We start from the raw sequence: 17,183 nt of genomic DNA on the forward strand, positions 1-17,183 counted from the left end.
AAAACCGATCCTAATAAAAACAAAGTTATCGTTCTTCAGCGTCGATGAGTTAGTGTGCACGACCCGCTAGACTCTTTCTAGAAACGCAACAGAAATCTCTATTGTTGAAGCTCAATTGGCTGATAATAACTGATTAATTTCAGGTAGTAGTGTTGTTCAAACACTCAACAGTGAACTTTGACTCGTCACTCGTTTGTTTTATTGTTTGTAACGACGTCGTATAGGGTGTAGATGAAGCACGTGACCATGAGATAAGTTTTTTTTATAAATGGCCCCTTGTAGTAAGTTTTTATTCAAATATACCCTTTTACTTTTTTTTGGTTTATTAAGACTCTATTGATTGTTACAACTTACAAGACAGTCATGAGTTGATTGACCTTCATAATATTTGTCAAAGCGTGGTGTTCTCGGATCAAAAAGACAAGTGGGTTTGGACGTTTGGTCCGAAGAGTCATTTGGAATCGTTACGGTAAACTCCAGGAAGAAGGCGTTATTTAATGCGTTTGGACACAATGTTTATTTGTTATAAAATGGAATAACTTGGTCCCGAAGAAAGTGAATGTCATGGTTTGTAAAGCGGACATGTGGATCGTCTGGCTACTAAAGAAGGTCTTGCCTATAAGAATATTCCCTTGGATTTGATCAAATGCTATTTGTGTGATGAATGTCCTGAAAAAGCGACACATTTATTTACCTCGTGCCTGATTGCAAACCGCATTTCTAAGAAAAAGGCTCTTCACGGTATCATAATGGCGGTTTCTTTCAAAACATAGGTTGTCTTTCAAAACTTTAACTTGGAAAGAGTGGTGTAATTTCTCTTTTTAACTTGTCTGTTTGTTGGCTCTTGGCTCTAGCTTTTCGCCAGTTCGTCTTTGTTCTAATGAAATTTGTTGTTCGAAAAAATTGTGTATGTTTGGACACTTTGCTCATGAGTGAATCCGGGTCTCAAGTGTGACACATGGTGGAAAAATCAAAACCGCAACGGATTGCCCAAAACATCATCTGGGACAAAGTGTTCAAGTATGATATCGTGTATGACATTGTACATGTATGGGACATGTATGAGATTAGTTGATACACGACCTTATTACCCTAAATGATATAATCGTTTACTCTAACAACTGGCAAAAAAAATATCTTTATTTTCCTTGGCCGAAAGTATTATCTTTAAAACTATTATATCATATTATCATATGCACATGAACCCGATCTTGTATTCTAGAATTATACAATTGAGATTTTTAAGTAATCCTCAAAATGTTTCAATCTTAAAGTAATCACATAATTTACCCTTAAAAATATACATATCTAAAGAATATAGCCTACATGACTGAAGAAGCGTGTATCGACTTACTTGTATACGATCAACGTTCCTCGGGTACGAGTATGCTATATCACCGATGGTTTTCCGAGATACGGGTTCTTCCACCTACAAAACGAACAGCACCGTGAGCTTACCCCTCAGAAAGGGACAGAGGGGTCCTCTTTGGGGTAACCCTCCGGTGTGAGAATCAGATATTGTAGGAGAGGATAATCAGGATGTGAGAATGAGTAAATGATTTAGCATATATTTTCTTGCCCCCTCACTGTTGAGGTGGTGTGATATTTATAGTATTAGGGTTTCCAATGATTGGGCTCAGACCCAATTAGGGCCTTTTTGGCCTCCTCCTATTGCTTCGCGCCACGTGTACTTAGGACACCTGGTGCTTTTTCATTGATTATTCTCTGACCAAGGTATTTCACCTGACCCATGTGCCATCACGTGGTGGCACATGGGCTTTGCTGAGTTGTCCACCCTTCATTGGCAGCTGTCAACATCAGCACATTCTTTATTCCTTAAAAGATACATTCTGGAAGGTTGCCTGATGAGTACAATCATGGTTGTCCTTATCCTGATTTGGATTAGACTATTGTCTCATTTGTTGTGTGTCGCTTACGCGCGGCCTTTATGCGCCTATCCCGGGGATGCGCAAGGTCTTCTCTTTATTCTCACACTAAATGTGTGTGTTGTGTGCATATGTGATATGCGCCACGCGCAGATGTTTCATGCGCTTGCGCATAGGTTTTGGCTTTGTGGGTTGACCCGCCTCGGTTGCGCTTGCGCTTGCGCATATGTGATATACGCCACGCGCAGATGTTTCCTGATTTCAAGCCTCTTGTCTATATCTTGTGGGTTGACTCGCCCTGCTCAATGTTAAGGCGGGTGCATACCCCTTCAATGACGATGTACATAAGAGGTGGGCGCGCGAGACATATATAGGTCTCATCGGAGAAGACGATGGTGGAGATAGGCTTCGTTTTTTAATTCATTATTACATCATTATTAAATTCGTATCATTAATTAAATAAATCACCTAATTAAAATAATAAGTCCACTAAATACGATCCCGAATCTCGTTATGGTTTTATACTTTTATAATTTTCATTTCAATAAGCATGTCCTTTAGTTAACATGAAATATATATGTAATATTTTTTTCAATAAGCACGAGAATCTGATAAGGTTATTTAATAAAATATGAAAATTTAATGAAATCAAATAAATCACAAGACTTTTACCACCTAGCATAAAAAACATGTTAGAATGTTCTACTTGCTGCAAATTCAATACTATATTATATAAAATAATCATATTACTTTTTTTATATGTTAACTAAAACACACTAATTAATGTTTTATACTTTTACATAAATGTTTTAAGGTGTGCATGAAATTAAACAAACTAAAATAACTAATCCGAAATAATCGAAATGAAACAAAAACGAAAGGTTGGGTTTTATGTTTTCGTAAAAATTCAACTTACGTTTTGTGTGTCATAGAAACCAAAAACCTAACCGAACTCATAGAATTTTTTTTTAATTTTTATTTCTAATTAAATTATAATAGCTTGATATATAGTCAAATATTTTAGTCTATGTGTATAACATTTAATTAATTATTAACTAAATTTACGCCAAAAATTATTATTAGCCAATATTTTATTTCAGCTCAAAATTCAAGTCAAAATTGCAAAACCGAAAAAACGAAATCGAAATGAATCAAAATAAAAAACCGAACATCTTTCAAAAGCTCAAAAATTAAACCGCCAGTTCGGTTTTTGGTTCGTCTTTAATTAGCCCAAAACTAAACCGAACCATGCATACGCTAAAATGTTTACCGTTGACAATTTGACACAACTGTTTCTTACAATTTTTTAAGAGATGAAGTAAGTGCATGAACACAAGAATATGAGAATTAACTCCTCCCACGTAATATTACCACCTCTCATAAAAATGACACGCAAAAACTTCACAGACACAACCAAAAGATAAGACTTAAGAGAGAGGAGTAAAAAAATTATTAACCTCACGAGACTGAGACTGCAACCCTTATATAGCATTTATAAGAACCTAGCTACTTGTATGCAGACTCACACACGTAACACACCACCCTATATATATATGTCTGCTTATATGCATATTATATGTAGTAGTTATCTTTTATCTTGACTGGCCTGTTGCTTGGAAGATTGGAAGATCATCATGTCGCATATAGCGGTGGAGAGAAATCGGAGAAGGCAGATGAATGAACACTTGAAGGTCTTGAGATCCATGACACCATGCTTCTACATCAAAAGGGTAGGTTTGTTATATATTATCTCTTTTATATGTTAAAAGTCAGAACCTTAATGTGATTTTATGAAAAATGGTTGATAGATTAACTATTAATTTTTTTGTGGGATATGCTCAACCAATATTAAATTTAGGGTTTTATTGTTTATCTTAGTGTGAGTTTTTTTTATATGTTAAAACCCTAATGTAATTTTATGGAAAATGGTTGATGGATTAACTAATTTTGTGGGATGCTCAACAGATATTAAATTTAAGTGTGAGTTTTTCTTTAATATTTTATATAATAATAAAATGGGTGCTATTTTTGTTTAACTTCAATTTTGGATTAATGGTGGTCTATAAGATAGCGAGTTAAGATTCTTGGACTATATATACAAATCTGATTAGATTATGCAAGGTAAAGTCCTCACGGATTTTATTTTAAAGTCGTCGTGGTCGACTATTCTAAATTTGAAGTTGAGTAAGAAAACTCACCCATTTGTCATCATGAGTTCTTAAAGAACCCATATTTAAGAGAGGGAGGGGGGGGGGTATAGCTAGGTATTGTGTAACAAATTTAGAAGTATGAGTGCTAGAAAACTCATTGATCACTCAAGAACATATTATAAGTAAACATAATTATTTAAAAAACACAACCAAAAAGGTTCTATGCCAGTTGTATTTAGGTGTGTAAAATGATATTATTTTTCTATAAGGTTGATGATTCGTGTCCCATAGTTAATATGATGGAGATTTATAATAAAGTAACGTTAGAGGGTGTGTGTTAGCTTTTTTTAAGAAAAAAAACTAAAATAAAATGAAATAGAAAATGTGTTTACTTCTTTTAACGCGTACTATATCTCGATCAACAACAACCATACCCTGTAAATCCTACCACTAACTCGATGACATGCCTTTTATATATCATGAGCTTTCTTTTCATGACATAATTGGATTGTCTCAAGTGTGTGTACGTACACAACATTATAATTTTTATATATTTTGGGTATATATTATTATGCCAGGGAGATCAAGCATCGATTATAGGTGGTGTAATAGAATTCATTAAGGAAATGCAACTAGTTTTAGAGTTGTTGGAATCGAAGAAAAGGCGTAGGAGCATAAGTCCTAGCCCCGGTCCAAGCCCCAAGCCTTTATTGGGACCGAGCACTCCACAATCCGAACACTCTATGATTGTGAACAGAATGACCGTCTTCCAGCGCGCGCGTCTTTTTTGTTGTTCCCTGAATGGTTTGTTTATCAAATGCGAGCCTTTGTGTTAAATCGGCTAACTTTTTGTGTTTTACCAACTCATTGTATTTGTCCATTAAACGCCGTTGTTCGTTTATGAGCCATTCTTTAGGGTCATTGGTTTCAACTTCCGGGCCCATTGGTCCTTTTTGTTTTGTACCAGTCAGATTTTGGAACGTGAGATCGTCTGGGGGAGTTTCAGTTTGATTATGAGGTGTTGCGTTGAAGGGATGGTTACTGGCGGTGCGCGCAGTGTCACGCGGCGCCCTCAGAACCTGATGTCCCTCATTAACATCCTCAAGCTCATTATCCTCCAGAACTTGATCGTTATTTCGAACACCGGAAACCATGGTGAAGATTTTCAGAGAGAAAATTGATGAAATAGTGGTTTTGTTGCCGTTGTAACAGGTGATGGCGCCAATGAAGAAGCGTGTATCGATTTACTTGTATACGATCAACGTTCCTCGGGTACGAGTATGCTATATCACCGATGGTTTTCCGAAATACGGGTTCTTCCACCTACAAAACGAACAGCACCGTGAGCTTACCCATCAGAAAGGGACAGAGGGGTCCTCTTTGGGGTAACCCTCCGGTGTGAGAATCAGATATTGTAGGAGAGGATAATCAGGATGTGAGAATGAGTAAAGGATTTAGCATATATTTTCTTGCCCCCTCACTGTTGAGGTGGTGTGGTATTTATAGTATTAGGGTTTCCAATGATTGGGCTCAGACCCAATTAGGGCCTTTTTGGCCTCCTCCTATTGCTTCGCGCCACGTGTACTTAGGACACCTGGTGCTTTTTCATTGATTATTCTCTGACCAAGGTATTTCACCTGACCCATGTGCCATCACGTGGTGGCACATGGGCTTTGCTGAGTTGTCCACCCTTCATTGGCAGCTGTCAACATCAGCACATTCTTTATTCCTTAAAAGATACCTTCTGGAAGGTTGCCTGATGAGTACAATCATGGTTGTCCTTATCCTGATTTGGATTAGACTATTGTCTCATTTGTTGTGTGTCGCTTACGCGCGACCTTTATGCGCCTATCCCGGGGATGCGCAAGGTCTTCTCTTTATTCTCACACTAAATGTGTGTGTTGTGTGCATATGTGATATGCGCCACGCGCAGATGTTTCATGCGCTTGCGCATAGGTTTTGGCTTTGTGGGTTGACCCGCCTCGCTTGCGCTTGCGCATATGTGATATGCGCCACGCGCAGATGTTTCCTGATTTCAAGCCTCTTGTCTATATCTTGTGGGTTGACCCGCCCTGCTCGATGTTAAGGCGGGTGCATACCCCTTCAATGACGATGTACATAAGAGGTGGGCGCGCGAGACATATATAGGTCTCATCGGAGAAGACGATGGTGGAGATAGGCTTCGTTTTTTAATTCATTATTACATCATTATTAAATTCGTATCATTAATTAAATAAATCACCTAATTAAAATAATAAGTCCACTAAATACGATCCCGAATCTCGTTATGGTTTTATACTTTTATAATTTTCATTTCAATAAGCATGTCCTTTAGTTAACATGAAATATATATGTAATATTTTTTTTCAATAAGCACGAGAATCTGATAAGGTTATTTAATAAAATATGAAAATTTAATGAAATCAAATAAATCACAAGACTTTTACCACCTAGCATAAAAAACATGTTAGAATGTTCTACTTGCTGCAAATTCAATACTATATTATATAAAATAATCATATTACTTTTTTTATATGTTAACTAAAACACACTAATTAATGTTTTACACTTTTACATAAATGTTTTAAGGTGTGCATGAAATTAAACAAACTAAAATAACTAATCCGAAATAATCGAAATGAAACAAAAACGAAAGGTTGGGTTTTATGTTTTCGTAAAAATTCAACTTACGTTTTGTGTGTCATAGAAACCAAAAACCTAACCGAACTCATAGATTTTTTTTTAATTTTTATTTCTAATTAAATTATAATAGCTTGATATATAGTCAAATATTTTAGTCTATGTGTATAACATTTAATTAATTATTAACTAAATTTACGCCAAAAATTATTATTAGCCAATATTTTATTTCAGCTCAAAATTCAAGTCAAAATTGCAAAACCGAAAAAACGAAATCGAAATGAATCAAAATAAAAAACCGAGCGTCTTTCAAAAGCTCAAAAATTAAACCGCCAGTTCGGTTTTTGGTTCGTCTTTAATTAGCCCAAAACTAAACCGAACCATGCATACGCTAAAATGTTTACCGTTGACAATTTGACACAACTGTTTCTTACAATTTCTTAAGAGATGAAGTAAGTGCATGAACACAAGAATATGAGAATTAACTCCTCCCACGTAATATTACCACCTCTCACAAAAATGACACGCAAAAACTTCACAGACACAACCAAAAGATAAGACTTAAGAGAGAGGAGTAAAAAAATTATTAACCTCACGAGACTGAGACTGCAACCCTTATATAGCATTTATAAGAACCTAGCTACTTGTATGCAGACTCACACACGTAACACACCACCCTATATATATATGTCTGCTTATATGCATATTATATGTAGTAGTTATCTTTTATCTTGACTGGCCTGTTGCTTGGAAGATTGGAAGATCATCATGTCGCATATAGCGGTGGAGAGAAATCGGAGAAGGCAGATGAATGAACACTTGAAGGTCTTGAGATCCATGACACCATGCTTCTACATCAAAAGGGTAGGTTTGTTATATATTATCTCTTTTATATGTTAAAAGTCAGAACCTTAATGTGATTTTATGAAAAATGGTTGATAGATTAACTATTAATTTTTTTGTGGGATATGCTCAACCAATATTAAATTTAGGGTTTTATTGTTTATCTTAGTGTGAGTTTTTTTTATATGTTAAAACCCTAATGTAATTTTATGGAAAATGGTTGATGGATTAACTAATTTTGTGGGATGCTCAACAGATATTAAATTTAAGTGTGAGTTTTTCTTTAATATTTTATATAATAATAAAATGGGTGCTATTTTTGTTTAACTTCAATTTTGGATTAATGGTGGTCTATAAGAGAGCGAGTTAAGATTCTTGGACTATATATACAAATCTGATTAGATTATGCAAGGTAAAGTCCTCACGGATTTTATTTTAAAGTCGTCGTGGTCGACTATTCTAAATTTGAAGTTGAGTAAGAAAACTCACCCATTTGTCATCATGAGTTCTTAAAGAACCCATATTTGAGAGAGGGAGGGGGGGGGGGGGGGTATAGCTAGAAAACTCATTTAGAAGTATGAGTGCTAGAAAACTCATTGATCACTCAAGAACATATTATAAGTAAACATAATTAATTAAAAAACACAACCAAAAAGGTTCTATGCCAGTTGTATTTAGGTGTGTAAAATGATATTATTTTTCTATAAGGTTGATGATTCATGTCCCATAGTTAATATGATGGAGATTTATAATAAAGTAACATTAGAGGGTGTGTGTTAGCTTTTTTTAAGAAAAAAAAACTAAAATAAAATGAAATAGAAAATGTGTTTACTTCTTTTAACGCGTACTATATCTCGATCAACAACAACCATACCCTGTAAATCCTACCACTAACTCGATGACATGCCTTTTATATATCATGAGCTTTCTTTTCATGACATAATTGGATTGTCTCAAGTGTGTGTACGTACACAACATTATAATTTTTATATATTTTGGGTATATATTATTATGCCAGGGAGATCAAGCATCGATTATAGGTGGTGTAATAGAATTCATTAAGGAAATGCAACTAGTTTTAGAGTTGTTGGAATCGAAGAAAAGGCGTAGGAGCATAAGTCCTAGCCCCGGTCCAAGCCCCAAGCCTTTATTGGGACCGAGCACTCCACAATCCGAACACTCTATGATTGTGCATGAAAGTATCAAAGAACTGGGAGCATCATGTAACTCACCAGTCGCGGATGTGGAAGCAAAGATCTCGGGTTCAAACGTCGTCTTGAGGACCGTGTCAAAGAGAATTCCGGGGCAACTTGTGAAGATAATCGGTTTGTTGGAAAATCTTTCTCTTGAGATCTTGCATCTCAATATCAGCAGCATGGAGGACGCTGTCCTTTACTCCTTTGTTATTAAGGTATATATTCATTTATTCCTACTAAGGTATTTTGAGCATTAATGAAGAGTCAGGGCCGTCTCCAAAAATTTAAATACCTTGGCCGAGTCAAAATAAAAAATCCTGTATACCTTAACGAAAAAATTTTATTCACTAGCATACATGGATAAAACTTTTATCGGCCGGTTTATTATAAGCAGAAACCATTCTGAGCATGCACTTATATCTCATAAACCATTGCAAATAACCGTATTATTAACACCAAAAAACATATATATGTAATATGTATAAAAAAGTTTGTGCCCCCGAACCTTATGTGCCCTGGCCAATGGTGCGCCTCACACACCCTCCGAGCCTCCCATGGCAGGAAATAAACTATGAGAACACCCCGGCTCGTCGCGTTTTGTTGTCTTAGTACGCATGAATATTATGCTTATCGATCTTAATCATGTTTTGAGTTGATTGATCGATATATGTTCATCTTGTCTGCGCTAACACTCATCGTTACTTGCAGATAGGACTGGAATGCCAGATTAGTGTTGAAGAACTTGCAATTGAAGTGCAGAAGAGCTTCTCTTAACTAATCATAACTAGCTCTATCAATCAACATGTTGTTAAATAACAAGAAGCATCATATGAGTGTTGCTTCTTAGATCCATAGATATATAGTTTTAAAATGCAGGAGGCTGCTTAAAGCCTTCAAATCCACAGATCATATATAGTATTTGTTTCCTTTTGTAATTTTCCATAGCTTAGTATTCTGGTGGCCTGTTTATTTTTTAACAATATTTTACATTATTATATATATAATTTAGCACTTTGGTGCTGCCAAGCCCCTCCATTGGGCCACTTGGCGGTATCATATTAGTCAAGGCATTTTGTTTTTTTTTTCGTTTTACTTTCGGTACTGTAACAAAATGACCGGAATATCAATTTTTTATAGTTTTGGTATTATAATAAGCATGATGGAAACCGACCAAATTCACGTAGGGCTCACCGAGTTTTGTTTTCGTTATGGTACCGTGACAAATGTAATGAAAACTGACCGAATGCAGTTGTATTTATTTGATTTAGTTCCGTATAATATCGACGTGACGGAAACCGATAGAATTTGCGTAAACTCGCCGCCTCAATGTCCGGGTTCGACAACGCTAGGGTCTAATCAACGCCTGAGTTTTACCGACAACGGCAACCATTGGTCCACCTCCATTTTCATATACACTTTTTGGTTTTATTTTGTTTTAGTTCTGATATCATAACGCATGCAACCGAAACCAATCGAATTCTCGTCAAATAGCACCTCAACGCTCTAGACCGACAACGCTTGTGTTTTATCATCACGCGAGTTTTACCAACCTTGCGCCGCGTAAAACACTAGTTATTAAATATTAATACAACATGTCCATTATTTTTTAACAAGATTTACTAAGTGATAATGAACATTTGTAAAATATTAAAAATACTTGCATACCAAGCATGTTAGAAGCACATCAGTACCAATGTTTAAAATTTCTTAAGTATCCAAAAACTCATTATCAAAGTCAAACAACAGGCAAGAAATCCCAAAGTCTTAAGAGTAAACAAAACATAAACTACTAAGAAATTGCTATTGCTATCAACTTAAAAAATTAACACGGATTTATGACATGTATGCTCCAAAATTTAAAATGTTAATCTTCATCCTTGATTTATGACATGTCTAATGTGTGACGGTTAGACCAACATCCCTAGTAGTCGATACCGCATCTTAAATACCAGTGTCAAATAGCATAGAAGATGGCTGGTCAAGCAGAAGTAGACTTTCTATGAAAGTACACACATAAAGTACACACCTTAGATCATTAATCCCAAGATCATTGGTGCGTTTTGTGTCATGTTCATAAATAGCAAGCGTACGTCTAAGGTCTACATCATCAAAATGATATGAAATTATAGGTTCACCTGTATTCTTAAATCCCCGTACAAAATAACCGACAGAATCAATAGAGAATAACTTTGTAAACGATTTTGGAACACCGTCCTCCATAATCCATACACTTGTCATACTTTCAATCACAACAAGAGACTCCTTCAGATTATAGAGTGTCAAAATATCAACAGGCCGGTGTGCTAAAATATCCGGGAGGTATATTTCTCTAAATTCTTCACTTGTCATATCAAATGAAACAGTCATAGACCTAAATTTACCATCTACGGTAATCCTATCAGCAGCGGGCCAATACAAAATACCATCTACGGCTACACCTACACCTTCTTGAAGTAGATTGAACTTAATTGTTTTACGAGGGAGATTGCCATAAGGAAGTCTCCAAACCCCTGCGCTTAATGTAAAAACCTCAACTTGATAGGGGATGCAACTTATACTTTCCATATCAATCCATTCATAAATATATGTGATTTTGACAATTTTAGGATCAATAGTCTCACGACAAACCCCAAAATGATAAATTATATCAATGGTATGCAAGATACTAGCCAAATGCTTAATTCATTACTGAGCCAAAAAGGCTATTAAATACACAAAACAAAACTGAAAGAGACGTTACAAACTAAAAAAGGAGCTAGACTAGGAAATAAAACTGGAAACAAATTTGAACTAAAGTAAAGGAGGACAAAGCAAATCCCACGTGCATGCTTGACTTATTCTTGTTATTCCATGCAAACTTTAACCTTCTAGAAACAACTAAAACTTCCAACAAACCCTTCCTCAAACTAGACATCATCCATGTCTTGTTTGCCCTTGAGAGAACACACTCCCAACTGTTCTCTAATCTTCACAAACACATCTCTATGCAGTGGCTTTGTTAGGATATCAGCTAACTGTTCTTTTGTTCCACAAAACTCCAACCTTATAATTCCATCAATGACCATATCTCTAAGAAAATGATACCTTACACCAATATGCTTACACTTTCCATGGAATACCGGATTTTTAGATAACTTTATAGGCGAAGTATTATCACACAAAATCTCTGTCGCCTCATTCATTATTATCCCGAACTCTTTTAGTATGTCACGGACCCAAATCACTTGACAAGCACATGCTGCTGCAGCCACGTACTCGGCTTCGGTAGATGAAAGAACCACGACACTTTGTTTCTTTGATGACCAAGTAACTGCAGCACCATCCCACAAAACTAAATGCCCCGAAGTACTTTTCCGATCATTGTAGTCTCCTGCGCAGTCGCTATCCGCAAACACTTTTACTTCTCCCTTTCCACCTCTTTTATACCAAACACCAAAATCTATTGTTCCTTGGATATACCTCATGACCCGCTTCGCTGCTTCATAATGTTCCACCATCGGATTAGACATAAAACGACTGATCAAACTTATCACATACTGCAGATCGGGTCGGGTATTTGTAATGTACATCAAACTACCAACCATTTGCTTAAATAGAGTAACATCAACCTTCTCACCATCATCATTCTTCAACTTTGTACCTGGAACAATAGGATTTTTTACCGCATTACATTCCAACATGTCAAAACGACTTAGCATTTTAGCCGCATAGGCTCTTTGAGACAAGTGAACACCGGCTTCTGTTTGCATCACCTCGATGCCCAAGAAAAACCTCATCTTTCCCAAGTCCGTCATTTCGAACTCCTTCTTCATTGAACATCGAAAGCCTTCCATCATCTCATCATCATTGCCTGTGAATATAAGGTCATCAACATATATATTCACAAACAAAACTTTACCATTTTGCCCCCGTTTTATAAAAGTGTGTTTTCAGCCTTACTCTTCTCAAAGCCTTGGTTTATAAAGTAGCCCTCAATTCTTTTGAACCAAGCTCTGGGAGCTTGTTTCAACCCGTATAAAGCCTTGGCTAGTTTATAAACTTTATTCTCACTTCCTTTCTTCACATACCCAAGAGGTTGTTGAACATAGATGTTTTCTTCAAGCTTTCCATGTAAAAAAGCCAACTTAACGTCCATTTGGAACAGCTTCCAATCTCTTTGAGCTGCAATGGAAACCATTAACCTTATGGTATCCATCCTAGCTACCGGAGCAAACACTTCCAAGTAATCAACACCATACTCTTGACCGTAACCTCTAGCTACCAACCTCGCTTTATATTTTTCAACTTCACCTTTCTCATTTAATTTGGTCTTATACACCCACTTAACTCCAATACACTTGGCATTCTTTGGAAGATCAACGAGATGCCAAGTTTCATTTTTTTCAATCGCCTCAATTTCTACATCCATAGCTTTCTTCCACTTATCCATCGTAACCGCTTCTTCAAAAGAGATCAGATCTTGGTCAACCACATCCATTACATTAACCTCATCTTCTTCATCATCGGACTCAAGTTCACTACCAATGACATAATCATTTAGGTATTTTGGAGGCCTTCTTTCTCTTGATTCTCTCACAGTGACTTCACTTGAACTACCAATATTTTCAGAACCCTCCTCAACCCAATGAGGTTCTTCATCATCACTTTCATTCAACTCTTTATCCGGATTATGAACGTAATTCCCCCAACTTATTTCGATCCGTTCTTCATCCCTTTCTTTGGCTCCATTCCAATCCCATTCTTTGTCTTCTTCAAACACCACATCATTGCTAACGATAACCTTCATAGTAATCGGATCAACCAACCGATACCCTTTTGATTCTTCACTAACACCAGTCAAAAGGCATACCATACTTCTATCATCTAGCTTCACTCTTCTTTCTTTAGGAACATGGACATGGCCCAAACACCCCCACACTCTCAAGTGTTCAACCGTAGGTCTCTTCCCATACCATGCTTCATCCGGTGTGACATGAGAAAGAGCTTTACTTGGGCATTTGTTCAACACATAGAAGCTCCAAATGGCCGCTTCTGCCCAAAACATTTTCGGCATATGTTTTGAAGACATAAGTGTTATTATCATACCAATAACTGTCCGGTTTTTTCTTTCGGCCACTCCGTTCTGCTGTGGCGTGTACCTGGTTGTGAGCTGCCTCTTAATACCATTGTCTTTGCAAAACTTGGTAAACTCAAGAGACATGTACTCACCACCTCTATCCGTTCTCAAACTTTTAATCACCCTTCCCGTTTCCTTCTCAACCTTAGCCTTAAATTCTTTGAAAAAATCTAAGACTTGAGATTTTTCACTTAAAAGATACACCCAAGCTTTCCTACTATAGTCATCAATAAAGCTCAACATATATTTTTTACCTGAATGTGAGTGAGGAGAAATGGGACCACAAATGTCAGAATGTACCATTTCTAATATATCTTCTGCACGCCACCTTGCCTTCCTTGGAATATCATCTTTTGTTTGCTTTCCAATTAGACAATCTCTACATATTGCCTTGTCAACATCAAAACTTGGCAGCCCCCTTACCATTCCTTTTTGTTGTAGGGTGCACATGCTGCTAGTCTTACTGATGTGACCCAACCTTTCATGCCATAACTTGCCCATACTTTCTTCACTTGTGTAATTGCACCTTTCAAGTCTTTGATCAATAGACCCACTTCCATCGATATCTTCATATATAGGAAACATCCTATTGGCACTCATCCTACTAGTGAACAATAAACTCCTATCTCCTTGGTAAACTTTGCATGTGTTGGATTGATACAAAAAGGAGAGCCCTTTCTGTTGCAATTGACCAACACTAAGCAAACAATTTTTCAATTCCTCAACATAATACACATCTTGTATAACAAAAGTGATACCTTCAATTTTAAGCTTTACATTTCCTTTTCCTCCCACTGTCATGCGGGTATTATTTCCAAGTCTCACGGTGGTTGTGAATCCTTGGTCGAAGGTCACAAACTTCTCCTTGATCCCGCACATATGGTTGGAACAACCAGAGTCCAAGAACCAAAGAGAGACCTCTGTATCGACACAGTTAAGGCCATCAACACATGCTCCTCAACTTCAGATTCACCCATAAGCATGACCTCCTCATTCTCATCAAACCCCACATAGTTAGCTTCTTTTTCACCTGGACATTCATACGAAAAATGTCCAAGTTTATGGCATCGTTAGCACTCAATAGTTTCTTTATTCACCGAAGACCGACCACGACCTCGTCCTCTTCCTCGTGAACCAGATCTTCCTCTTCCTCGACCACGTCCACCACTCGATCCTTCATGTTCATCAACCTTAAGTGCATGCTCATCTTCTTTCTCATTTTTTTAAACTTTTGCTCATGCACAACAAGAGAACTCTGCAGCTCTTCGACAATCATCTCCTCTACATCCTTTGACTCTTCAATGGAAACGACAACATACATGTATTTCTCGGATGGTGTTATGAGAATATTCTCAACAATTTTCATATCCGACATTTCTTCACCATTACTTCTCATTTGATTAGAAATGGTCAAAACTCTACCAAAGTACTCCGGTATAGTTTCACCATTCTTCATTTCGAGGACTTCGAAATCTCGTCTTAACTTCTGCAACGTCGATCTCTTGACCCGTTCGTTTCCTGCAAATCTTTTCTTCATCGATTCCCAAATCACCTTTGATGAAGTTCTGTCAAGAATCTGCTCAAACGTCACTCTATCAATCGCTTGATAGAGATAGTGTTTCACTTGCAAATCAACCAATTTTAATTCTTCCAACTTCTTCCTTTGTGCATCACTCACGACAATGCCAACAGCTGGTTCTTTAATTCTTGGATCGATGAGCTTCCACAACTGTTTTGCTCGCAGCAAATTCTCCATCATTTCACTCCAGTGTTCGTAGTGACCATCGAACACCGGAACTTTCATGTGATCTTCACTTGTTGTCATCGATCGTCTTCTCAATAAACGAAGATTTGAGTTTTGCTCTGATACCAATTGATAAATTATATCAATGGTATGCAAGATACTAGACAAATGCTTAATTCATTACTGAGCCAAAAAGGCTATTAAATACACAAAACAAAACTGAAAGAGACGTTACAAACTAAAAAAGGAGCTAGACTAGGAAATAAAACCGGAAACAAACTTTGAACTAAAGTAAAGGAGGACCAAGCAAAACCCACGTGCATGCTTGACTTATTCTTGTTATTCCATGCAAACTTCCAACAAAACCTAGAACGCTTCCATATGTTTTCCCATATGCCACATTAGGCACATCAAGAGCAAAGGCTTTTCTAATGGAAGGATTCCAAAGAACAGCCCTTCCACTTCCCTTTAGATAATAGCCACACAAACATATCAAGGCATGAGAGCTACTAATTGTGACATCAATATAATGCATAAGAGAAATAGGCGGAGAAACTTCGTGAACTGGAAAACTATCACCATCAGCAACCGACGCGTATTTTAGTCTGTAGACGGAATCCAAAAACCCTACAACTAGATGTTCCTTTTGGGCGCTATAATGAGTGATAAAATAAGTGTCATCTATCATAGACTTCCATGTTTTGGAGACGGTTCGGAACCGGACCAACGATTTGAGAGGAAGCCTTTTCATGATTTCCACCTGAATTTCAAATGGTATGTTATCTGACATTTTGATTATGATTTTATAACAAGCCTTTTCAAATGCCTAAAGCGAAATAAAATCCCTACACACAAAAAGAAAGACATAAATTTGTCAATTCAACTATATATTTTATGTCCTACGTGGTTGAGACAAAGGCTCTTAAACACCAAAAGATCCTGAGTTCGAGTCCCACGAACGGGGTGCCGTTTTTACCTGAACCAGAATAACGTTAACCCGGCCCGAATACACCCAAAACCGAACAACCTGAACCCGATTAAAATGAAACCTGAAACCCGAAGATTGTATTCGGTTTGGTAATTGGGTTTGGAAAAGGCCGATTAACCCTAATTCACATATATAATACATAAACAAAATTTTCTATTTATCCTCACATATGTAATATGTTTCATTTTGTTGTGAAGATGATATGTTGTTTTGCCTTGGGGATTCCTTACTGCAAACGTACTTTTTGTATTAACTTATAACTCACTATATCCTGATTTAATAAAATACCTTATGAACTTACTAACTTTTTTAAAAAGTTAATAAATAAAGGGAGCCTAAATAAGCAATCCCAAACACCCCTTATTATATTAGAAAGTGATGTTGGTTGTTTAAGAGACTAAACACGTACGGTTTGATTGACACATTTAAGAGTGTTTTTATTTGATATTTTGTGCTTATTATCTAATAAACATTATGTTAAGTTGAAGTGTAAACATGCATTGCAAGTTGCAACTTGTATTTACAAACCCCAAATACGACCCAAAATAAACCCTAAATCGATTAACCCAAATCTTATTAGGGTCGGTAAACAAGAAAGAAACCAATAGCTAAAAACAAGA

At 36.7% G+C, this 17,183-nt stretch overlaps 2 protein-coding genes across 2 annotated transcripts; one reads left to right on the forward strand and one right to left on the reverse strand.

The window, feature by feature from the left end:
* The first annotated feature begins 7,410 nt into the window (after positions 1-7,410).
* LOC143612578 (transcription factor MUTE-like) lies at positions 7,411-9,523 on the forward strand. Its single transcript, XM_077086530.1, has 3 exons — positions 7,411-7,540; positions 8,538-8,930; positions 9,424-9,523. The coding sequence occupies exons 1-3, from the start codon at positions 7,445-7,447 to the stop codon at positions 9,487-9,489; spliced, it is 555 nt and encodes a 184-aa protein (XP_076942645.1). The 5' UTR covers positions 7,411-7,444; the 3' UTR covers positions 9,490-9,523.
* A 6,338-nt stretch (positions 9,524-15,861) lies between these two features.
* Positions 15,862-16,365, reverse strand: LOC143612580 (F-box protein At5g18160-like). Its single transcript, XM_077086532.1, has one exon. The coding sequence runs from the start codon at positions 16,363-16,365 to the stop codon at positions 15,862-15,864; it is 504 nt and encodes a 167-aa protein (XP_076942647.1).
* Between the last annotated feature and the right edge of the window lie 818 nt (positions 16,366-17,183).

The sequence above is a fragment of the Bidens hawaiensis genome, unplaced genomic scaffold, assembly GCF_021521415.1.
Source record: "Bidens hawaiensis isolate Kalapana, Puna unplaced genomic scaffold, B.hawaiensis_p1.1 tig00035038_1, whole genome shotgun sequence".
Taxonomy (NCBI): Eukaryota; Viridiplantae; Streptophyta; class Magnoliopsida; order Asterales; family Asteraceae; genus Bidens; species Bidens hawaiensis.